The sequence below is a fragment of the Pan paniscus genome, chromosome 18, assembly GCF_029289425.2.
Source record: "Pan paniscus chromosome 18, NHGRI_mPanPan1-v2.0_pri, whole genome shotgun sequence".
NCBI classification, from domain to species: Eukaryota; Metazoa; Chordata; class Mammalia; order Primates; family Hominidae; genus Pan; species Pan paniscus.
Genome location: NC_073267.2, coordinates 33,127,288 through 33,152,083, shown reverse-complemented (window position 1 = coordinate 33,152,083; position 24,796 = coordinate 33,127,288). Strand labels below are relative to the sequence as shown.

The 24,796-nt window shown below is 42.1% G+C and overlaps 1 protein-coding gene across 7 annotated transcripts in view; it reads left to right on the top strand.

The window, feature by feature from the left end:
• LOC106634374 (putative L-type amino acid transporter 1-like protein MLAS) overlaps positions 1-24,796 on the top strand; it is a 52,996-nt gene that overhangs the window by 22,994 nt on the left and 5,206 nt on the right. For 4 of the 7 annotated variants that reach the window (XM_063597545.1, XM_063597542.1, XM_063597543.1 and 1 more), the window contains one exon: positions 22,081-22,119. The exons of the other annotated variants lie outside the window; for them this stretch is intronic. In XM_063597545.1, the coding sequence (XP_063453615.1) occupies positions 22,081-22,085 (5 nt within the window). In that variant the 3' untranslated portion in view covers positions 22,086-22,119. The remainder of the gene's footprint in view (positions 1-22,080; positions 22,120-24,796) is intronic. 7 annotated transcript variants of the gene reach the window in all.

The following is a 24,796-nucleotide window of genomic DNA, read 5'->3' as shown; positions in this document are numbered from 1 at the left end:
AAAAAAAGAATGGTTAAACAAATGAGTGGTCTTAGGTCAGTTGTATTATTTGAAATCTGTGGGTTCCTCAAGCGTAAAGTTGAGAAGGTTTTGGGAACCACTGGATGCCTCTGGGTTTTTTCATATGAAGAAACAGGGGTGGTGGCTTCTTAGAACAAAGGGATATCTGACCTATGGAGGTTGCCCTCTTTACTCCTCTTCCCTAAAAAAATGACCTATCATTGCCAATAGCTAAAGTCTGTCATTTTTTCCACCTTAGTTTGGAAGATAATCTTCTAGTATCAATCAAGACAGAGATCAGAATGATGTGTTTTAAAATTAAATGTGTAATTCATAATTGTACATTTTAATATTCTAAAGTGACATTGATTAATTTGACATTGGAGTCAAATAGATTGATTAATTCAACAAAGAAGAGAAGGCATTCAACTCAACAGAAAACAAGTAGATTTTACTTCTCCACTCGGGGTGTTAGGACATTAATTATGTACTTGGTCTTACTTGTTTAGTAGTAGATCTATATTGAGTGTCTTACTGTGCCCAAACTTAGGATCTTTCTATATTTCTAAAAGGATGAAACTGTATAATAAAAACACCTTCCAATTTTGGTAGATTGTAGACAGATCAGAGTATTCAAAAGTACACACGTCTTCTCTATTGTGAAAGACCAAAAAATGGAAATGTGTTGTGAAATTAGAAAAGCTGTATACTAGTATGTCTGATGTTGTGAGAAGCTGGATTTTTGAAACCAGAGTTGTCTATTCAGCCTTTTATCAGTCTGTACTAAGTTTGATGTCCATAGGTACATAATATAGGGAAATACATAAAGGATAAAATTAAGTGAAGTTACATATTTTATACATATTAGGTGGGTGCAAAAGTAATTGCGGTTTTGGCAAAAACCGCCGTTACTTTCACACCAGTCTAATATTAAATGGAACTAGAGTCAAATAGAATTTAGCGATTGCCAGTTCTGTTCCACAGATTTCAAAGTACACTAAGGAAAATTTCAGCAAATTGTGTGTGGCTGTTTTACTTGGGGGGAGAGTAAAACAGCCATAATAAACTAAAAATAAAAATTAAAACTAAAGGAACGTTTGTTTTTATGTTTTTCTTTTCTTTTCTTTCCTCTTTTTTGAGATATGCTCTTGCTCTGTTGCCCAGGCTGGAGTGCAGTGGTGCAATCACTGCTCACTGCAGCCTTGACTTCCTGGGCTCTGGGAATCCTCCCGCCTTAGCCTCCTGAGTAGCTGGGACCACAGGTGCATACCACCACACCTGACTAATTTATTTATTTTTCCTCTCTCTCTCTTTTTTTTTTTTTTTTTTTTTTTGAGACAGAGTTTTACTTTGTCGCCCAGGCTGGAGTATAGTGGCACAATCTCAGCTCACTTGCAACCTCCACCTCCTGGTTCAAGTGATTCTCCTGTCTCAGCCTTCCAAGTAGCTGGGAATACAGGTGCATGCCACTATGCCCAGCTAATTTTTCTGTTTTTAGTGGAGATGAGATTTCACCATGTTGGCCAGGCTGGTCTTGAACTGCTGACCTCAGGTGATCCACCCGCTTTGGCCTCCCAAAGTGCTGGGATTCCAGGCATGAGCCACCATGCCTGGCCTCCTCTCTCTTTTTCTGAAACAGAGTCTCACTCCAGTGCCCAGGTTGGAGTGCAGTGGAACCATCTCAGCTCACTGCAGCCTCCATCTCCCAGGCTCAATAAGTCCTCCTACCTCACCCTCCCAATAGCTGGGACCACAGGTGCATGTCACCACCCCCAGCTACTTTTTTGTTGTTGTTTTCTGTAGAGACGGGGTTTTGCCATGCTGCCTGGGCTGGTCTTGAATACCTAGGCTCAAGTGATCCTTCCTCCTTGGCCTCCCAAAGTGCCAGGATTACAGGTGTGACCCACCATGCTTGGCACGCTAATTTTTTATTTTTATTTTTTTGTAGAGATGGGGCCTCCCCATGTTGCCCATGCTGGTGTCAAACTCCTACTCCATTATGAAATAAGTCATTCCTTATGAAACAGTTAGTAATCGTATCTTTAAGTTGAACCTTCCCCTCACCCCAACTTTTTTTTTTGAGATGGAGTTTTGCTCTTGTTGTCCAGGCTGGAGCGCAATGGTGCAATCTTGGCTCACTGCATCCTCCGCCTCCCAGGTACAAGCTGTTTTCCTGTCTCAGCCTCCCAAGTAGATCAGATTACAGGCATGTGCCACCACACCTGGCTAATTTTTTTATATTTAGCAGAGACGGGGTTTCACCATGTTAGGCTGGTCGTGAACTCCTGACCTTAGGTGATCCACCTGCCTCGGCCTCCCAAAGTGCTGGGATTACAGGTGTGTGCCACTGCACCCCGCCTTTTTTTTAAAGACATAGTTTCACTCTGTCTCCCAGGCTGGAGTGCAGTGGCACGATCTTGGCTCAGTACAACCTCCACCTCCTGGGTTCAAGTGATTCACGTGCCTCTGCCTCCCGAGTAGCTGGGACTACAGGCGCATGTCACCAGGCCCGGCAAATTTTTGTATTAGAGACAGGGTTTCACCATGTTGGCCAGGTTGGTCTCGAACTCCTGACCTCAAGTTCCCACCTTGGCTTCTCAAAGTGCTGGGATTACAGGAGTGAGACACCGTGCCTGGACCCCCCAACCCATTTTGTTTTGATTCCTTTATAAATTAGTATAATGGAAGGTTTTTTTGTTTGTTTGTTTTTCATAACAGGTAATGAAATACTCTCAGTAAATATTGATGCTTCTAGGGAGATGTGTGTGTGTGTGTGTGTGTGTGTGTGTATGTATGTATATATAAATTTTTTTTTTTTTTAAGATGGAGTGTTGCTCTGTCGCCCAGGCTAGAGTGCAGTGGTGCATTCTCGGCTCACTGCCAGCTCCACCTCCTGGGTTCATGCCATTCTCCTGCCTCAGCCTCCCGAGTAGCTGGGATTGCAGGTGCCCACCACCACGCCTGGCTAATTTTTTGTATTTTTAGTAGAGATGGGGTTTCACCGTGTTAGCCAGGATGGTCTCGATCTCCTGACCTTGTGACCCGCCTTCCTCGGCCTCCCAAAGTGCTGGGATTACAGGTGTGAGCCACTGCGCCCGGCCATAAATTATTTTTTTTTGAGATGGGGTCTCACTGTGTTGCCCAGGCTGAAATGCACTGGTGCAATCTTGGCTTACTGCAACCTCGGCCTCCTGGGTTCAAGCGATTCTCCTGCCTCAGCCTCCCAAGTAGCTGGGATTACAGGCATGTGCCACTACTCCTGGGTAATTTTTGTATTTTTAGTAGAGACGGGGTTTCGCCATGTCGACCAGGCTGGTCTCGAACTTCTGACCTCAAGTGATCTGCCTGTCTTGGCCTCCCAAAGTGCTGGGATTACAGGCACTGGGCTACTGCACAGGCTACTGCACTGGGCCACGGCCAGGAGTTTTATGACTTGTAAAACCACTGTCTTCAAGGAGGCTATAAGTTACTATGGGAGAAAAGTAAAGGGCTTTGTAAAGGGGAGAGCATGTGGATTTTGTGATGTAATTCTCAGTATACCTTCCTTCCTTCCTTTCTTTTTTTTTTGAGACAGTCTTGCTCTGTCACTTAGGCTGGAGTGCAGTGGCATGATTGACAGGGTTTCGCCAGGTTGGCCAGGCTGGTCTTAAACTCCTAACCTCAGGTGATCTGCCCGCCTTGACCTCCCAAAGTGCTGGGGTTACAGGCCAACATGGTGAAACCCCATCTCTACTAAAAATACAAAAATTAGCTGGATGCAGTGGTGGGCGCCTGTAATTCCAGCTACTTGGGAGGCTGAGGCAGGAGAATCGCTTGAACCCAGGAGGTGGAGGTTGCAGTGAGCCAAGATCATGCCATTGCACTCCAATTTGGGTGACAGAGTGAGACTGTCTCAAAAACAAAAACAAAAACCTGGAGGGTTAGAGGAGGGAAATGGGGTGATGGAATTGGTCTGTACAATTTTCACTGTGAATTTGGGGGAGAATCCCCCCCAAAATAGAAGAAAATTAGGATAAGGCCAGGTGCAAATTGTCAGTGTGTAGAGGAATTGGGTACTTATGAGGAGTAATACAAATAAGAGGTGAAGCTGAAGCACTGGGTTGGGAACCCTATTGTAGACCTTTAATCATAGTTCAAGTGTCTTTTTGTTTGTTTGTTTGTTTGTTTTTGGAGACAGAGTTTTTGCTCTTGTTGCCCAGGCTGGAGCACAATGGTGCCATTTTGGCTCACTGCAACCTCCGCCTCCCGGGTTCAAGCAGTTCTCCTTCCTCAGCCTCCCAAGTAGCTCTAGGGATTACAGGCACGCACCACCACACCTGGCTAATTTTTTGTATTTACTAGAGACGGGGTTTCACCATGTTGGTCAGGCTTGTCTTGAACTCATGACCTCAGGTGATCCACCCATCTTGGCCTCCCAAAGTGCTGGGATTACAGGCGTGAGCCACCACCCTGGCCCAGTTTAAGTGTATTTGGATTGACTTTAGGGAATCATTGAAATTTTACCTGCCGGAAAGTGGCACAATTTAGGAAGATTAAATCTAGTTGCTTCTTGAAAAAGTGTGTGGGCTGGCCGTGGTGGCTCATGCCTGTAATCCCAGCAGTTTGGGAGGCTAAGGTGGGTGGATCTCCTGAGGTCGGGAGTTCGAGACTAGCCTGACCAACATGGAGAAACCCCGTCTCTACTAAAAATACAAAATTAGCCGAGTGTGGTGGTGCATGCCTGTAATCCCAGCTACTTGGGAGGCTGAGGCAGGAGAATTGCTGGAACCTAGGAGGCTGAGGTTGTGGTGAGCTGAGATTGCGCCGTTGCACTCCAGCCTGGGCAACAAGAGCAAGACTCCGTCTAAAAAAAAAAAAAAAAGGAGTGTGTGTGTTAGAGTGCGTGCACACACGTGCAAGAGAGATCGCAGTGGGAGGCAGTTAATTGGAACAATATAGAGAAGGGGCTGCTAAGGACCTGAGTATTATGTTTATATTTAACAATTTAAATTAAGATAAGGCTGTGTATGGTGGCTCACACCTGTAATCCCAGCACTTTGGGAGGCCAAGATGGGTGGATCACCTGAGGTCGGGAGAGACCAGCCTGACCAACGTGGAGAAACCCCATGTCTACTAAAAATACAAAAATTAGCCGGGCGTGGTGGCATATGCCTGTAATCCCAGCTACTTGGGAGGCTGAGGCAGGAGAATCACTTGAATCCGGGAGACGGAGGTTGTGGTGAGCCGAGATCGCGCCATTGCACTCCAGCCTGGGCAACAGGAGCGAAACTCTGTCTCAAAAAATAAATTAATTAACTAATTAATTAAGGTAAAAGTGTTCAGCTCAATATGTGAGAATTTCCATAAGCAAAAGCCCCTCATTTGTTATCTGGTGTTGATTGAGGATGATTACTAAAGTGATACTTTTTATCTGCTCAATCTTCATGTTAGACACATGTATGGAATGTCATATAAGTGTCATATAAAATGGAGTGTGGTCCATGGTGTCTTTTGGGAACATTGAATTGTTAAATTCTTTAGGATTTTCTGCCTTTGTTATCTGGCTCTTGTTCCTTATCCTAATCACCTAAAACAAATCCCTGAGGCTCCTTTCATTGGACCACCCTTAATGATTTAGAGGAGCTGTTTGTTAATCTTTTCACATTGTCATCATTTTGGTTACCTGTCTTTGACTATCTTGAAGTTTTTCAGAGCCCATTTTATTTTTGGAACTATAAAATGAAACATACTTCCCCTTGTATAGAGGCCTAACAGTAAAGATTACAGAAATTTTGTGGTTTCATATGTATAGGAAATGCTCCCTTATTCTGTGTTTTTGTTTTTTGTTTTTTTTTAATGTAGAGTATAACTTACTAAATTCTTGTGGAGTTCGCTCATGCAGAGATACTTGGTTTTATAATGTTATTCTTTTCCATCTTGTATTAAGCGAGTGTACTTTTCCTTTTTAAATTGAATTCGTTTTTGAATTCTATTGTGGTGCTTCTTTGAGATAAAATTTATGTATGTATAGGTGGTGGTGGTTTTTTTTTTTTTCTTTTTTTCTTTTGAGGTGAAGTCTCGCTCTTATCTCCCAGGCTGGAGTGCAATGGTGCGATCATGGCTCACCGCAACCTCCGCCTCCCGGGTTCAAGTGATTCTCCTGCCTCAACCCCCTGAGTAGCTGTGATTACAGATGCCTGCCACCACGCCTGGCTAGTTTTTGTACTTTTAGTAGAGATGGGGTTTCACCATGTTGGCCAGGCTGGTCTGGAACTCCTGACCTCAGGTGACCCATCCGCCTCAGCCTCCCAAAGTGCTGGGATTACAGGCGTGAGCCACCACGCCCGGCCTGTATAGGTCTTAAATTCAGTAAATTTTGACAAATGTATACAGCTGTGTAACCATGACCTCAGTCAAGGTACAGATATGCAGTGACTTTTTCACTATCACACCCATTCCTGCCACTTTTTTTCATATCCTTACCACTATCTGGAATTTTTATGTGTGCCATCTCTAGTAAAATACAATCTGCATATGTGCATGGATCTGGTAAAATTGTTACTTTTGCTATCCCCTTCTTTCCTACTAAGTGCACCAATAAATAGCATCCACTCTATATTTGTGTCTTTCCTCAAGTAAATTCATGAAAATGAGATCCTGCAAGTTTGTGTTTTTATATTAAGTGTTAACTCTAGAGATTACAACACTGTTCTTGTAGGATGTGTTTTTGGGGAAAGCATTCCTCTTATGGCAGCCCTGTTAGCCTGAGGCAGGGCTTAAACAAACTGATTGAGCAGGCTCAAAAGGACAGTATCGTAATGGACTGGAGTGGCCAGATCTTTTTACAGAAGAAAGAATACGGTAATTTGGCCATGCGCAGTGGCTCATACCTGTAATCTCAGCACTTTGGGAGGCCGAGGTGGGCAGATCATGAGGTCAAGGGATCAAGACCATCCTGGCCAACATGGTGAAACCCCATCTCGACTAAAAAATATACAAAAATTAGCTGGGCATGGTGGCACACGCCTGTAGTCCCAGCTATTCAGGAGGCTGAGGCAGGAGAATTGCTTGAACTTGGGAGGCGGAGGTTGCAGTGAGTGGAGATGATGCTGTTGTTGCACTCCATCCTGGGCAACAAGAGGAAAAAAACCTCCGTCTCAGGGAAAAAAAAAAATATATGGTAATTTAAGATTCATATGTTTTATCCATCTTGAAAAATACCTTGTGCACATATTTAAAGTCTTTTTACATATTGATTTATCTTGAGTCTATTTTATCTGTCTACATTATTTAAGCAATGTAATCACTAAAAATTTAAGCACTGGGTTGAGCCTTCTGGCATCCCATTAGAATGCCTGGGGAAACACACTTCTTGCCAATTGCATGCCTGCTGATTGGGAAATGAAACGCAAATATTCCAGAATCAATAGATTTCTTTATTTTATTTTATTTGTCACCCAGGCTGGAGTGCAGTGGTGAGATCTTGGCTCACTGCAAACTCTGCCGCCCGGGTTCAAGTGATTCTCCTACCTCAGCCTCCTGAGTAGCTGGGATTACAGGTGACTGCCACCACGCCTGGCTAATTGTTGTAGTTTTTAGTAGAGATGGGGTTTCACCATCTTGGCCAGGCTGGTCTTGAACTCCTGACCTTAGGTGAGGAAGAAATCCCATTTTATAAATCCCAAAGTGCTTTGATAACACAGGTGTGAGCCATCATACCTGGCCTAGAATCAACAGATTTCTGAACATACCGAATTACTTCTTTCATATTAATTTTCAGACCTTTTCGGAAAAGGAATTGGATACCCTGTTGATATTCATATTCATATTATTATGTTGGTATTCATATAATATGTGTAGGACTTTACTGTTATTTAAAAACCTGTTATAGACTTTTGTTTATTATTTAAAACTTTTTTCAGAGGGACTTGTTGCTTTTTTTTTTTTTTTGAGATGGAGTTTTGCTTTTGTTGCCCAGGCTGGAGTGCAAGGGCACGATCTAGGCTCACGCAACCTCTACCTCCTGGGTTCAAGTGATTCTCCTGCCTCAGCCTCCTAAGTAGCTGGGATTACAGGCATGTGCCACTCGCCTGGCTAATTTTTTGTATTTTTAGTAGAGACAGGGTTTCACCCTGTTAGCCAGGATGTTCTTCATCTTCGGACCTCAGGTGATCCCCCCTGCCTTGGCTTCCCAAAGTGCTGGGATTACAGGTGTAAGCCACCTCGCCCAGCCTCAGAGGGATTTCTGGTACCAGAATTATAGATTGTTTTTGTTACCGAACTTCCTAAGTTATGCTCGTTCTTTGTTTATTAAGGGGAGACACTAGATTTTTTTTTATTACCCTTTTTATCATCATAGAGAACTTTAGTAGTCTACAAGAATATTATTAGAGGCTTAGCAGTGGCCTCACTGCACATACAGGTATATGTCTTTGGGAACCTACAGGTTTTTAAGAAGTCGTTAAACTTAATATTTACTAGATATTTGTTTTTGGATGGCATCTAATATATTAATAGCCCAGAAAAAAAGCGCCACTAATGAATATGTCTTGGATTACATAGTGACATATATTAGCTTTTCGTCCACATTTGATAACATTGCTAATATTTTCTTTTTTTTTTTACTGAAGCTCTTTGAATTTAAAGTTTTCTCTCATTTAAATTTATTAATTAAAAACATACCTTTACTCTGTTCCCTTTAGCATTTCAACCTGATGTTAAAAGATGTGTATGTGTGATATGTGTGTTTGAAATTTTAACTTTCATCTTGGAGTATTTAATTCTCCGAAGCAGTGCATGGCTCTTGCTCTTCAGCCTCTTGAGAGTGTCCCTGGTTTATATTCCTGATGATACAAACCCTGGAATTTCTTGTCTGAAGTGTTAACACTTTATTTCCAGGTCCTAATTTGATTGGAATAGTGGAAGTTCAGATTCAATGCACTAATGACGGATTCTATGTTGACTTCTTCAGATTTGCCAGACAGAAAAATCTACTTATGTGAGGAAATCATTAGGCTTTTTGACTATCCTCTTTGTATAATGAGACTCTTTTCTCATTAGATGAGTAAAAAGATCCAGAGATGATCACCAGTATCCCCCAGAATTCATATATATTTAATTGAAAAGAAAACAAATCCTGGGATTCTTTCCTAAAAAGGTTGATTACATTTCTTGCCTGTCTGTACGTTCTTTGTATAAACGTGAAGAAAAATAAAAATATAGGTTTTCCAGCACTGGGACTATGAAATTTGAGATTTAACATTTATTCATTAGTCAGATTTAAAGGAATCTACCTTAAGTCATAGTTTATATTGTTTTTGAAGGACCTGAATAAGGATTCTATTAAAAATGATTAATTTTGTCATTATTTGAAATATTGATAGGATTTTAATATGTTCCTTTTTTGAAAATACTAAAATTATAAGTTAACTTACACTTAATAGCAAATAGGTCATAAGTATGTGGTAATCAACTTATTGACTAAAAATTTTGTAAAAGATGCCTTTTATTTAAAGTGGCCTATCGTATAGTTACTATAATGCTAGTGCTCTCTACATTTTCATTGTAATCTTACTGAAGAAGTAAAAATTCATCATTATTGTTCTCCCCACTCTAATATTAATTCAGAAATCATAATTGTACACATAGGGTACAACGTAATGTTGATATATATGTGTGTAATGTAGTATGATTAAATCATGCTAATTAACATACTATCGCCTTACTTTGCTTACTTATATTTTGTGGTGAGGCATTTGAAATTTACTCTTAATTGTTTGAAATACATTATTATTATTGCTATTGTTATCTCTGTCTTCTCTGCAAATAAATAACCATTATTTACTTATGGCCACCCTGTTGTGCAAAGATTTCAAAAACTATTCTCCTATGTGAAATTTGTTCCCTTTTCTTTTTCAAAAAAAAAAAAAACCACCCGCTGTCTTAACATTGGTGAAGTTAAAAATAGAACCAGTGTGTTTTAGATTCCCCTCTAAGTGTCTTTATTTTTAAGAATTTTTTTTTTTTTTTTTTGAGACGGCATCTTGCTCTGTTGCCCAGCCTGGAGTGCAGTTGGCACCATCTTGGCTCACTGCAATCTCCACCTCCCGGGTTCAAGCGATTCTCCTGCCTCAGCCTCCCATGTAGCTGGGATTACAGGTGCATGCCACCATGCCTGGCTAATTTTTGTATTTTTAGTAGAGACGGGTTTCACCGTGTTGGCCAGGCTGGTCTCAAACTCCTGACCTCAGGTGATTCGTCCGCCTCAGCCTCCCAAAGTTCTGGGATTACAGATGTGAGCCACCGTGCCCAGCTAGAATGTGTGTATTTTAAAAAGGTGATCCTTCACAGATATTTATCTTAGGAGAGGCTGGTGTCATGAAAAAAGCTATGGACTAAGAATGGGAAGACAAAGATCTTTTGTATTGGCACTACCAGCTGTGTCCCTCTGAGGGGGTAATTTTTGCCTTTTGAAGATGTTGGGAGGGTTAAAGTTCAGGAAATTATTTTTAAAACTGTTTCAGTGAATATTTAGAAAAATATTAGTGGAGATAGAATTAATTGCTCTGCAGTGGAGTGGCTCTCTTTCTACATTTTCTTTTTTTTCTTTTCTTTTCTTTTTTTTTTTTTTTGAGACGGAGTCTCGCTCTGTCCCCCAGGCTGGAGTGCAATGGTGCGATCTCAGCTCACTGCAACCTCCGCCACCCGGGTTCAAGCGATTATCCTGCCTCAGCCTCCTGAGTAGATGGGATTACAGGCATGTGCCACTGCACCCAGGTAATTTTTTTTTTGTATTTTTAGTAGAGGCGGGGTTTCACCTTGTTGGCCAGGCTGGTCTTGAACTCCTGACCTTGTGATCCATTCACCTCTGTCTCCCAAAGTGCTGGGATTACAGGTGTGAGCCACCGTGCCTGCCCTCTTTCTACATTTTCTAGTGTACTCCCATTAGGCTGTAAACCTATTTCAAGTTGAACAATAAGAAATTTCAGCATAGCTGTGCATCATTATTTTTTCTCCATATCTTGTATTCACACCTTAAGAATTTGTTACTAGTTGAAATGATAAGCCAGCAAACATAATCTAATCTTTGTGACTGTTTGCATAGATTGGAGGGCAAGTACAGTGTAAATGGAATGTATATAGAGAAAGGATAGGATAAAAGGTAGCTTATAGCTTGCTTACCTTTTACTACACAGTTGGAATTTAAGAACTGATTCTTATAAGAACACCAGTTGAACGATGAGTTGCTTTTTTCCCTCTGGTGTAGTGTGTATGGGTGTGTATATACATATTTTTATTTTAATTTTTTTTTTTAATGGGAGGAGGGAGGATGCCAGAAACATTTAAAGGTTGTACTCTGCCAATGTGATAGTTTTAAGTACTTGAGGGGGTGGAGAAGAACCACATGCATCTTCTAAACAAAGATGGGAAATATCATATCATTATAAGAATGTATATACAGTATTAAGTAATTACAAGATTTTGGGCCAGGCATGGTGGTGCTTTGGGAGACCAAGGCAGGGAGGTGGGTGGATCACTTGAGCCCAGGAGTTGGAGACCAGCCTGGGTAACATAGTGAGACCTCGTTTCTACAAAAAATAAAAAAATTGGCTGGGCATGGTGGCTTACACCTGTAATCCCAGCACTTTGGGAGGCCGAGGCTGTCAGATCACCGAGATCAGGAATTCGAGACCAGCCTGACCAACCTGGTGAAACTCCATCTCTACTAAAAATATAAAAATTAGCTGGGCATGGTGGTGCATGCCTGTAATCCCAGCTATTTGGGAGGCTGAGGCAGGAGAATTGCTTGAACCCTGGAGGCAGAGGTTGCAGTGAGCCAAGATCACACCACTGCACTCCAGCCTGGGTGACAGAGCAAGACTCTGTCTCAAAAAAAAAAAAAAAAAAAAAAAAAGCTGGACATGGTGTCGTGAGTTTCTAGTCCCACCTACTTGGGAGGCTGAGGTGGGAGGATTGCTTTAGCCCAGGAGGTCGAGGCTACTGTGAGCTGTGATTGTGCCACTGTCTCAAAGAAAAAAAAAAAGATTCTGGTACTATTTGAAATTGTAGTACTGTAAATCTATAATAAATGATTGCTGTCTCTTAAGGAACTTAGTATCTGGAAACATTGTTTCTTTTTTTCTTGTAAAAGGGAATTATAAAAGTTACTTTTAAATCACTTATGTCAATCTGATTAAAGTGTGTTTAGTATAAAATGTAACAAAAGAAAAAGGGTTTGTATAGACTGTGGGTTTAAAGTGGCTTAAGTGATGATTTTGAAGTTTCCTAGGTGTCTTATACTTAAGGCTAAATACAAAGACCTCAGTAAATTTCTGGCTACTGCTGAGCATGGTGGGAGCATCGTTTCCTGTTCTTACTAGTATGTTTCAGCAGCTAGCAAAAGCTGTCTTCATTTAATACATTTTCCTACAGTTAAAATAATAGTGTGATTATCTTGAAAGGCGTCTTCCTTTTTCAGTATTTGATTTTTGAGACTATATCTTCTGGAATTACTTGAGACCTCTAATTAAATTGACTTTTAAAATTTTTTATTTCATTTTCTTTTAGAGTTGGAGGTCTTGCTATGTTGTCTGGACTGGCCTAGGATGATGACGATTTTTTTCTTTAGAGACACAGTCTGACTGTGTTGCCCAGGCTGGTCTCAAACTCCTGGGCTCAAGTGATCCTCCTGTTTCAGCCTCCTGAGTAGCTGGGATTACAGGTGTGAGCTACTGCAGCCAGCTTGGCCTAGGATTATTTTTATTTTTATTTATTTTATTTTATTTTTTCCTGTTTTTTAGATGAAGTTTTGCTCTTGTTGCCCAGGCTGGAGTGCAATGGCGCCATCTCGGCTCACCACAACCTCCGCCTCCCAGGTTCAAGTGATTCTCCTGCCTCAGCCTCCCGAGTAGCTGGGATTACAGGCATGCACTACCACACCTGGCTAATTTTGTAGTTTTAGTAGAGACAGGGTTTCTCCATGTTGGTCAGGCTGATCTTGAACTCTTGACCTCAAGTGATCCACCTGCCTCGGCCTCCTAAAGTGCTGGGATTACAGGTGTGAGCCACCGCACCTGGCCAGGATTATTTTTAAAGAGAAGATTTAACATATGCAATTGTTAGAAAATCTTATAAACATGTTATTCCCTGGGAATGTGCTTCAACCTGTTGGCTAAAGGAACTTTATCAGAATAACTACAGTTATTATCTGACTATTTTCAGGAGTTGAAAAAAATGATTGCATACATTTCTTTTTTTTTTTTTTTTGAGGCGGGGTCTCGCTGTGTCACCCAGGTTGGAGTGCAGTGGCGCAATCTCAGCTCACTGCATGCTCCACCTCCCGCGCTCACACCATTCTCCTGCCTCAGCCTACCGAGTAGCTGGGACTTCAGGCGCCTGCCACCATGCCTGGCTAATTTTTTTGTAGTTTTAGTAGAGACGGGGTTTCACTGTGTTAGCCAGGGTGGTCTCGGTCTCCTGACCTTGTGATCCTCCCGCCTCGGCCTCCCAAAGTGCTGGGATTACAGGCGTGAGCCACCGCGCCTGGCGTATTCATTTCTTATATTGGTAAACATCACTTCACCTTTACCCTGATTATAAAGTCCCAGTCTACTTTTGAGATTGTTTAGATTTCTGCAGTGTGTAACTCTTTTTTTTTTTTTTTGAGACGGAGTCTTGCTCTGTCACCTAGGCTGGTGTGCAGTGGTGCAATGTAACTCTTAGTGATTCTTAATCTTGGTTGGAATGGGCTATGTTTGGCCTTTTTTTTTTTTTGGAGACTGAGTCTCACTCTGTTCTCCAGGCCAGAGTGCAGTGGCGAGCTCTCGGCTCACTGCAACCTCCACCTCTGGGTAAGCGATTCTCCTGCCTCAGCCTCCCGAGTAGCTGGGATTACAGATGTGCACCACCACGCCTGCCTAATTTTTTTGTATTTTTAGTAGAGACTGGGTTTCACCATGTTGGCCAGGCTGATCTCGAACTCCTGAACTCAAGTAATCTGCCTGCCTCGGACTCCCAAACGGCTGGGATTACAGGTGTGATCAGCTGTGCCTGGCCTATGTTTGGCATTTAACTGGTGGGGGAGGGATGCATATCTTTGTACATTTTCAGCCTTTTTTTGTCCTTCATCTGTTAAAGAGGTCATAGAGTAAGACATTTCCTTTCAATCTTGGCAATTTCCCAGGCCAAATGATAGGTTTCTAGGGTACTTCCAGGACTTAACTGACAAAAGGGGAAGATAAGCGATGCAGTTGAGAGCTGAAGTAGGGTCTCTCTCTCTCTCTCTTTTTTTTTTTTTTTTTTTTTGAGTCTCGTTCTGTCGCCCAGGTGGGAATGCAGCGGCGTGATCTCGGCTCACTACAACCTCCGTCTCCCAGGTTCAAATGATTCTCCTGCCTCAGCCTCCTGAGTAGCTGGGACTACAGGCGCCACACCACCAGGCCTGGCTAAGTTTTTGTGTATTTTTAGTAGAGACAGGGTTTCACCATGTTGGTCAGGCTGGTCTCGAACTCCTGACCTCATGATCCGCCCGCCTTGGCCTCCCAAAGTGCTGGGATTACAGGCGAGAGCCACTGTGCCCGGCGGAGCAGCGTCTCTTTTTAAGGTTGTAAGGTAGCTTGGGTTAGAAATAAAGGCAGAGAGCCACTCCATACCTGTAGTTCTAGCTACTGGGGAGGCTAAAACCAGAGGATCTCTTGAGCCCAGGAGTTCAAGGCTGCAGTGAGCTGTAATCACACACTGCACTACAACGTGGGCAACATAGAGTGAGACCTAATTAAAAAAAAAAGAAATAAATAAATGCAAGGAGAAAGTCATGAACTTGGTGCATTTAGGTGTACAATTAGTTGGCATAAACAATTTTTTTTTTTTAGATGGAGTTTCTCTCTTGTTGCCCAGGCTGGAGTGCAGTGGCGCAGTCTCGGCTCACTGCAACCTCTGCATCCTGGGTTCAAGTGATTCTCCTGCCTCAGCCTCCTGAGTAGCTGGGATTACAGGTGCCCGCCACCACGCCCAGCTAATTTTTGTATTTTTAATATATGGGATTTCGCCATATTGGCCAGGCTGATCTTGAAGTCCTGACCTCAAGTGATCCATCCGCCTCAGCCTCCCAAAGTGCTGGGATTACAGGCGTGAGCCACTATGCCAGCCGAGAATTTTTAAAAAAGGAGTTTCATTCAGCCCACCTCATTCCTCTGCAGGGCACCTGTGTGCAGGGCAAAACTGCTCAACCCTACTCAGCAGCCCTGTGAAAGCTGCTATAAGGATGAGCAGATTGAGGCCTGAACTGTATCTTGGATTTAGCAGCCTGGAGGTCATAATGGATTTTGCCAAGAGTGATGGGGCAGAAATTGGACCAGTGTGTGTTAAGGAGCTAGAAGAAGTGAAGAAATGGGAGAGGGGAGTCTAGACAACTTTAGTTTGGTTGCAGCAAGTAAAGGCAGATTGTTCGATGGAGGGACATGTGGGATTGATGGAGTTTTTCCTTTTTATATGTTTTTGTATTTTTCAATGGGATACATTAGAAAGTGTTGCTTGTTTATGGGGGGGATTTAGTTCAGTGGGAAAAGTATTTGCAAAGTTACAGTAAGGTGGAAGTAGATGGAATCCTCAGTAAGGTCTAGAATCGGGTGCAGGTATTTTATGGTATCTTCCCCACCTTACCCCGAGACGGAGTTTCGCTCTTATTATTGCCCAGGCTCTGGAGTGCAGTGGTGCAGTCTTGGCTCACTGCAGCCTCCACCTCCTGGGTTCAAGCGATTCTCCTGCCTCAGTCTCCCGTGGAGCTGAGATTACAGGTGCGCATCACCACACCCAGCTAATTTTTGTATTTTTAGTAGAGATGAGGTTTCACCATTTTGGCCAGGCTGGTGTCCAACTCCTGACATCAAGTGATCCACCCGCCTTGGCCTCCCAAAGTGCAGGGATTACAGGTGTGAGCCACCGTGCCCAGCTGGTACCTTTGTTTTTTTGTTGGTGAAGTAGAATGTGTGTATGGGGAGGGGAGGTGATAGGATATTTTGGAATTTGAAGAGAATGGGAATGTCTGGATAGTGCATGTATAGAATGGGAAGTAAACACTGGAGGACCTGGGAGTGTGGTGCTTATTGATGGATCGTTGGGTTTATCCAGGATTGGGGTTTTGCCAGATGGCTGTGATGAAAATCTTAAGAGTTAAGGGTATAGGCAAGAGTGTTGTTGAAATGATACACAATGAAATCTAAGCTGGTTAAAGAAGTGAAGAAGGGGCCGGGCACGTTGGCTCACGCCTGTAATTCCAGCACTTTGGGAGGCCGAGGCGGGTGGATCCCTTGAGGTCAGGAGTTCGAGACCAGCCTGGCCAACATGGTGAAACCCCGTCTCTACTAAAAATACAAAAATGAGCCGGGTGTGGTAGCAGGGGCCTGTAATCTCAGCTACTTGGGAGGCTGAGGCAGGAGAATCGCTTGAACCTGGAGGTGGAGGTTGCAGTGAGCCAGTATTGCACCACTATACTCCAGCCTGGGCAACAAAGTCAGAGTCTGTCTCAAAAAAAAAAAAAAAAGTGACGGAGGAGGAGAATACTTGGATTAAGATAAAGTAGAAAGAGTCACTGGAATTAAAGTTAACTAAAAAACTCATAAACTTTAGAATGGTACTGAGAAATTGTAAGGTGAACTGAAAAAGGCTCATGGGATTTTAGAGCCAAGAAGGCCTTGAGTGGCAGTTCCTACCTTAGTAGAAATAGCTTCAGTGGTGTGTTGCAGGTGGAACCCAGATTAAAGTGGGTTAAAAAGTAAATGAAAGCAAGGAAGATAAATTTTTCAACAGGTTTGTCTGTGAAGAGTCCAGGCTATTAGATTGATAGAGGGAGAAAGGCAGTTAAAGGGTTTTTTTGTTTTTTGTTTTTTTTGAGTCAGAGTCTCACACTGTTGCCCGGTCTGGAGTGCAGTGGCGCGACCTCGGCTCACTGCAACCTCCGCCTCCGGGGTTCAAGTAGTTCTCCTGCCTCAGCCTCCCAACTAGCTGGGATTACAGGCGCCCATGACCACACCCGGCTAATTTTTTGTATTTTTAGTAGAGATGGGGTTTCACTATGTTGCCCAGGCTGGTCTCAAACTCCTGACCTCATGATCTGCCTGCCTCACCCTCCCAAAGTGCTGGGATTACAGGCGTGAGCCACCGTGCCCGGCCTTATTTTCTTAATTTTAAAATTTATTTTATTATCATTATTATTTTTGAGATGGAGTCTCTCTGCCGCCCAGGCTGGAGTGCAATGGTGCAGTCTCGGCTCACTGCAGCCTCTGCCTCCCGGATTCGAGCGATTCTCCTGCCTCAGCCTCCTGAGTAGCTGGGATTGCAGGCGCCCGCCACCACGCCTGGCTGATACTGGTATTTTTAGTAGAGACGGGGTTTCACTACATTGGCCAGGCTGGTCTTGAACTCCTGACCTCATGATCCACCCACCTTGGCCTCCCAAAGTGCTGGGATTACCAGCGTGAGCCACTGCACCCGGCCTTTAGTTTTTTTTTGAGACAGAGTCTTGCTCTGTCACCAGGCTGGAGTGTAGTGGCACGATCTCGGCTCACTGCAAGCTCTGCCTCCCGGGTTCAAACGATTCCCCTGCCTCAGCCTCCCAAGTAGGTGGGACTACAGGTGCGTGCCACCACGCGCAGGTAGTTTTATTTTTTCTATTTTAGTAGAGACGGGGTTTCACCATGTTGGCCAGGGTGGTCTCAATCTCCTGACCTTATGATCTGCCTGTCTTCGCCTCCCAAAGTGCTGGGATTACAGGCGTGAGCCACCGTGCCCGGCCATTTTTTGTTTTTGTTTTTGTTTTTTTTAAAGTAAGACTTTTGAGAGTGCTCGTATGTTGACGATGTGATAAGCAGTAGTAAAATGGGAGATTTTGCAACGTACAAAAGAAGCAGGCCGGGTGCAGTGGCTCAAGCCTGTAATCCCAGCACTTTGGGGAGGCCAAGGTGGGCAGATCACGAGGTCAGGAGATCGAGACCATCCTGGCTAACATGGTGAAACCCCGTCTCTACTAAAAATACAAAAAATTAGCCGGGCATGATGGTGGGCGCCTGTAGTCCCAGCTACTCGGGAGGCTGAGGCAGGAGAATGGCGTGAATCCGGGAGGCAGTGAGTCGAGATCACGCCACTACACTTCAGCCTGGTTGACAGAGTGAGACTACATCTCAAAAAAAAAAAGACAAGACATACCTTGGAAAATGGGGGGAATAGACAGATCCAGATGATTTCTATGGATAGGAGGTTTATTTGTTCCATTATGCGAAGATGATGGGAAGAAAAGCTGTATGTGGAGATGCAGGTGAATTTGTGGATATATTAGAAGGAAGATGACAGGCAGCGATGGAGTGTTGAAGAGCTCAAACATTAGACAGTACTGGGTCTGAGTTCTGACTCTGCCTTTTACAAGGTGTGCAACCTTAGGCCAGTTATGAAACGTTAGTTATCAAGTTATAACTAATGGGATTGTGTTGAACACGAAATGACATGATAAACATATGTAAACTGCTTGGATCAGTTGCCCACTAGCTCTTGTTAGGAGCTAAAATGTTAGCTCTTGCTGAGGGTGCTGTCAAATGGCTTCTATTTCTCATGGAGCAGAAATCTATAAGGTCATCCACTGGTAGTGGTGGGAGAAGGAAGAAGGTGCAGAAAGTTTTACAGATGTTTTGGAAAGGAAAGAAACCTGGTGAGGGAAATGTGGGCAGCATCAGAGGCCCACTTGAAGTCAGAGAAAAGGAGCATTGGGGCATGGAGGTGAGGAGGTACTTTCTTCAGCTTTTCTCTGAAGACAATTGTGCATGTGAAACAAGGGTTAAAATCAGATCTATTGCCCTCCTGGATTTATTGGCTTCGTTTGCTCTTTCTGGCTAATTTGATTGGAGTTCTGAAAATAGAGAATATTAGAGGTTCCTTGGAAGGAAAATAAGCAACACTGAAGCCAAATCTTTATCATGTTTGCTAGAAATGTTATTAAAAAACAATATTTATGGCCGGGTGCAGTGGCTTATGCCTGTAATCCCAACCCTTTGGGAGGCTGAGGTGAGTGGATCACTTGAGCTCAGGAGTGTGAGACCAGCTTGGGCAGCATTTTGGGAATGTTGTAGAGAATGGGACAAAAAAATACAAAAGTTGCTGGGCGTGGTGGAGTAAGCCTGTGGTCTCAGCTACTTGGGAGGCTGATGTGGGAGGTTTGCTTGAGCTCGGATTGCGCCACTGCACTCTAGCCTGGGCGACAGTGTGAGACCCTTTTTCAAAACAAACAAGCAACTTTTTTTGAGCTACAGTATATTTAATGGTTTTAAATATGAATGCAGAGTAAGAGGGAGTCCAGTCCATAAGATGACCCTTGCTTCTAATACTAGTTGCAAGTTTGGGGGTTCCCAAAACCACTCTTTTTTTTTTGAGACAGGGCCTCTCTCTGTCACCCAGGCGAGAGTGCAGTGGCATGATCACGGCTCACTGCGCCCTGACCTCCTCCCTCCCAGGTTCAGGCAGTCCTCCTACCTCAGCCACCTGAGTTGCTGGATCTATGGGCACACACCACCTCGCCTGGCTAGTTTTTCTATATTTTTTAGAGACAGTTTCACCATATTGCCAGGCTGGTCTCAAACTCCTGAGCTCAAGTGATCCGCCTGCCTGGGCCTCCCGAAGTGCTGGGATTACAGGCTTGAGTCACTGTGCCTGGCCAAGACCACTCTTAGGTTGGATGATTTGCCAGGAGGACTCACCAGAACTCATTGAAAGCTCTCATACCCATGGTTAGAGTTTATTGCAGTTTAGGGATTCAGATTAGAATGAGCCAAGGGTAGAGGTGCATAGGGCAGAGTTCGGGGAAGTTCCAAATGTTGGAGTTTTGAATTGTCCTGTCCCTGTAGAGTTGTGAAAAATGACACCTTCCTGGTGGCACTGGTGTGCGACCATACTCATGGATTATTGCCAACCAAGGAAGCTCACTCTATTTTTTATGTCCAGCGTTTTTACTGGGGTTCCATGGTTGCATGCCCATGTGGCTAACCTTAGTCTCCAGCCCCACTGGAGGTCAAGCTGATCCATGTGACTCAAAGCCCCCACCATAAGCCACATTATTAGACTCTGCTGTGGCCTAAAGCCCCCAGATGAACAAGGACACTTTCCCCCCACCGCCGCCCCCCCCCCTTTTTTTTGGAGATAGTCTTGCTCTGTTGCCCAGGCTGGAGTACAGTGGCGTGATCTCAGCTCACTGAAACCTCAGCCTCCTGAGTAGCTGGGATTATTACAGGTGCCCGTCACCATGCCTGGCTAATTTTTGTATTTTTGGTAGAGACAGGTTTCACCATGCTGGCCAGGCTGGTCTCAAAATCCTGACCTCAAGCGATCTGCCCGCCTTGGCCTCCCAAAGTGCTGGGATTACAGGTGTGAGCCACTGCTCCTGGCCAGGACCCTCTTATTAGGTATGACATTTCAAGAGTTTAGAGATTACCTTCCAGAATTCACTGGTAAAAGCCAGACCTCTCCTTGGTGAAGATACAATTCTTTACAATTTTACAATAGTTAAGTATATTTTATCAGTCTATATTGGCTGTTTAGTTGACAGACAGTTAAAAATTGGTGACAGTCCAGATGTGGTCACTCATGCCTCTAATCCTAGCATTTTGGGAGGCTGAGGTAGGAGGATTGCTTGAGTCCAGGAATTTGAGAGCAGCCTGAGCAACATAATCAGACACCTGTCTCCAAAAAACATAAAAATAAAAAATTAGCTAAATGGAGTGGCATGCACCTGTGGTCCCAGCTGTTTGAGAGGCTGAACCCATGAGGTCGAGGCTGCACCCATGAGGTCGAGGCTGCAGTGAGCTATGGTCATGCCAGTGCACTCCAGCCTGGGTGACAGAGTGAGACCCTGTCTCAAAAAAGGAAACAAATCACCCATAAATGGATAATTAAGATTTGGTTATTATAGACACTTAATACTTAGGTAGCTAAGCTAGTTTTACCAATAAATTATATTAATTTAATATTTCAGTATTGCAAAACTGATGCATACTCATTTACAGTTTTGACGTGGAATGGTTCTGTTTTGTTTTAGTAAATTTGAACTTAAAGTTCTCTGCAAGAAGAGATTTGTATAATAAATTCCCTGAGTCTCTCAAATTAATATTTTAGCCATAGACTCATATTTAGAGCAGTGTTTCTAATGTAATGATACAAGGCCCAGGGTTATTCATAGTTTCACCCTTTCTGTTATTCCTCATTAAAGCATGTTTGAATCCAGGTAAGAGGCATTACAGGGGAAAACCTTGAATTTATTTTTGAAGGGTAAATCATTTCCAAGTGGTATTAACCATTAGTATGGAAAGCAACATATCCTATAACTGCTCTGTGACAGTGAGACTATCTTTGCTACTTTAGAGAATAAGTACATTCCTACTTCATTGGCTTTAGTGCAAATCTCATTTCCTGGTTTATATCCATTACAAATTAGATCTCACCATGAGAGCAAAATCCCTTAATAAACCTAGGTAAAAGCAATTTGAAGTAATATGATGCTTACTCCAGTGACACCACTAGGTGTGGTGTTTGCATCAAGTCATTTTGGGGTGCTTTATGGAAATGCTTCCTAGTAGGGAAGTCCCTGACTTCACACTTTCCAGAGATGACGCTCTCTCTTTTTTTCTCTCTAATACTTACAAGAATGGACTGCAAGGCTACATTTAGTCAGGCGATACCATCCCCAGCACATGGTGGATTGTTGGTGTGAGGTCTAAGGATTCCGGTCATTTGAAACGAATGGCCTCCTAGATTTGTGGCATTTTTCTGTATATTGAGAAGAGGTAACTAAAATAAGTGGTAACTATATTTGCGTGTGATTTGTATGTTATAGTTAACATTTAAATTCTCTTATGTACTAAAAATTTTTTGGTTGCCACATTAAGCCTCTTTATCCTGTAAGGCACGGAGTGTCTTTCCACCTCAATTTTTGCTTTAATGTATGAACCCTAATGGGACCATAGTTCAACTAAAGGCACCTAACTCATGAATGATATTTGCTCTATGTTTGAACAACAAATGTTTTAACCCACTGTCTTCACTAATATTGTAACTACTGTCTTACAGATTGACTTGATGCAAAACATCACAAAGGCGATTTTTGAGGTATGAGCTTTAGAAACTTACCTCTCATGTGGCATGTACCTCAGGCTTTAACTTTAGTTTGATCGTTTTGGGGAAATTTATGCATTTCTTTTTTTTTCTCTCCATGATATTTTTAGAATATTAAAGGGGCTGTAGAAGTATTTTTGGATCCTTGTTAGGATTCTTAGACTTAACAGATAGATTTTCTTTTTTCACTAAATTGAGACACTAATTCTGGCAGATGATATCCCTTTCAGCTCTTCTGACTAACTAGCCTAACATTCATGCCTGCTTCTTGGAGTTCAAATCTGCAGTTTTATTTTGTGGCTTTGATTGCCTCATTTTAAGTGCTCATTCCCGTTCTTTAACAGTTTTCTATTTATTGGACTGGGATGATCTTGTTGGTGCTAACAGCCTGACATTGACATTTTTTGAAACCTAAGCAGTCAAGATTGTATAAAAATAGACATTTCGTATAAATGCTAAACCATTTTGTGCTTTTAGGTTCAGAATGCTTACAACCTGAGTTCTGGTTGGGGATGCTTTGATCAATTTGTATTAAAATAATTTGGCAACTAGGAAGTTTTCAGGTATTTCTGAGACAGTGGCTCTATTCCAGTTTTTTTGTTATATTTCTGAAAACACAAATTTTTTTGGGAAAAAAATCTCAGTGTTCATAACTTAGGGGATTTAGAAACCTTATTTCTAACCAACGGGGAAGCTGCTCCTGGTTTTACAGTTTAGTTGGAAATCAGATGCTTCCTAGTTGGAAACACATTGTTGGTAGCAACAGATGACCTGCTTTCTTCAGTGAAGTATTTAAGTTGCTCTATATTGACTGTAAAAACTTGTTTTGATTATATTCATATACTCATGAACTGTTTGTACATTGTCTTTTAGACTGGAAACTAAGTTTATTTTGTATTATGGTCATAATAACTTTTAACATACCCTGCAAACTAAGTGTTTCTTTATAATTCATTATCTTATTTAAGCCTCGCAACAACCTTACATGTTAGGTAGGTATCATCCTCATTTTATGCAAGAGACAACCAAGGCTTGGAGATCAAGTAATTTGTGCAAAGGCACACATACTTTTCAGTGCTGGAGCTGGGATTTGAGCCCAGATCTTTTTTTAACTTGTATTCTCTGCTGCCTTATGGTACTACTGTGTCACCAGAAAATGATACAAACATTTAACTCTTAATAGTAAAGGTAGTATAGGAGATAAGTAAACATGATGAAAACAGGAAGTGAAGATATGTTTAAATATTGGCAGACTTCGGTTATCTTTGTGTTTCTGAATTAGTCAAGTGCTTATTTTATTTGCTCATCTAATAAGAGTTTACTGTGGCATACATATAAAGTTCACACACTGTCAGAAAAGATTATAAGCTCTCTTACGTTTCAATCTCCTTTCAGAAAGTAATGGTATGCTATGATTTATATAGACACATGTTAAATGTGCTATTTTTAGGTACATAAGGAATGTCTTTTCATTAGTTTAAAAAAGTTATGGTCCATTGAGTTAATATTTTAATGCTTATAGACTTAGTATACTCAGAAAATATTCTCATACATTTTTCTTGAAATTCCATAGATTTTATTTTCCCTTATGTTTGAAGTACTTAGCTTTATGAATAAGTGAACTCTGAATATTAGAAGATACTCCTTATGGAGCCTTAGTCATTTTAGTATGCTAGGTTTTGAATTTCATGAAGTTTCAGATTGAGATCCTTTATAAGTAATGACTTGTACCAGTTAGATATCCAAGTTTAATTGGACCTATTGTCTGCATTCTGTATTAACAGTGATTGCAGTAAGTGCAGATCAAGGTGTCCAACTGAGCTCATGCAAAGTTTTATGTTTAGTATTTTTGGGAGCAAGGAAAGACTAATAAACTCTAAATGAAATATATACAGTATACAAACACTGCTGTCACTTTTACACCATAGAGGGAGGGGCAAAGCATAGAGGAATAGGTTAGTTTCTGGCCTTGCCAGTGTCCTAAACTTTTCTAAAAGATTCAGGTTCTAAAAGGTTGAGAAAGCATTTTTAGTAAATATCATAGAAGTGATTTTCTTTTCTTTTTTTTTTTTTTTTCCTCAAAGTTGTTCCTCTCAGGAGAAAATCAGTAGGGGAAGAACTTACTTGGATTTTTCATATGCTATAACAGATTATTTTGTTGTCTTCTTTCTTAATAGTTTATGATTGATGGCTGAAAGAGTAACACTCGTGAGAAGTCTTGTAACTCAGCTCTGTTTTACTTATGAGGCAGTTGAAGCGTAGAGCAGATACTTAGATGAGGACACACTTTTTACCCTTGGCTGTACCCTACTTGTTTACTAATAAGCATCAGGTATTATTCTAAACAGTACCTACATTTTAAATAGATGATGAACTACAACTTTCCGATATAACTTTATTGCATTTCTGATACCTTTTATTTTCTTAAAATGTCTTCTTTTTTACTTTTTAAAATTTTGATTGCTACCTTTACAATTAAGGCATCTTCAATGGGGTCTTCAATACTACAGTACCTAATCAGTACTTAGAAAATAACTTGGTAAGACATTGCCCGTCCCTGACATGCTGCCAGTGTTTTTTATTTTTATGACAGGAAAGGCTGAAATGTTTTGACTGATTAACCCTCTCCATGGGGGAGAATTTAGAAAGAATTATTCTTATTATCAAGTCA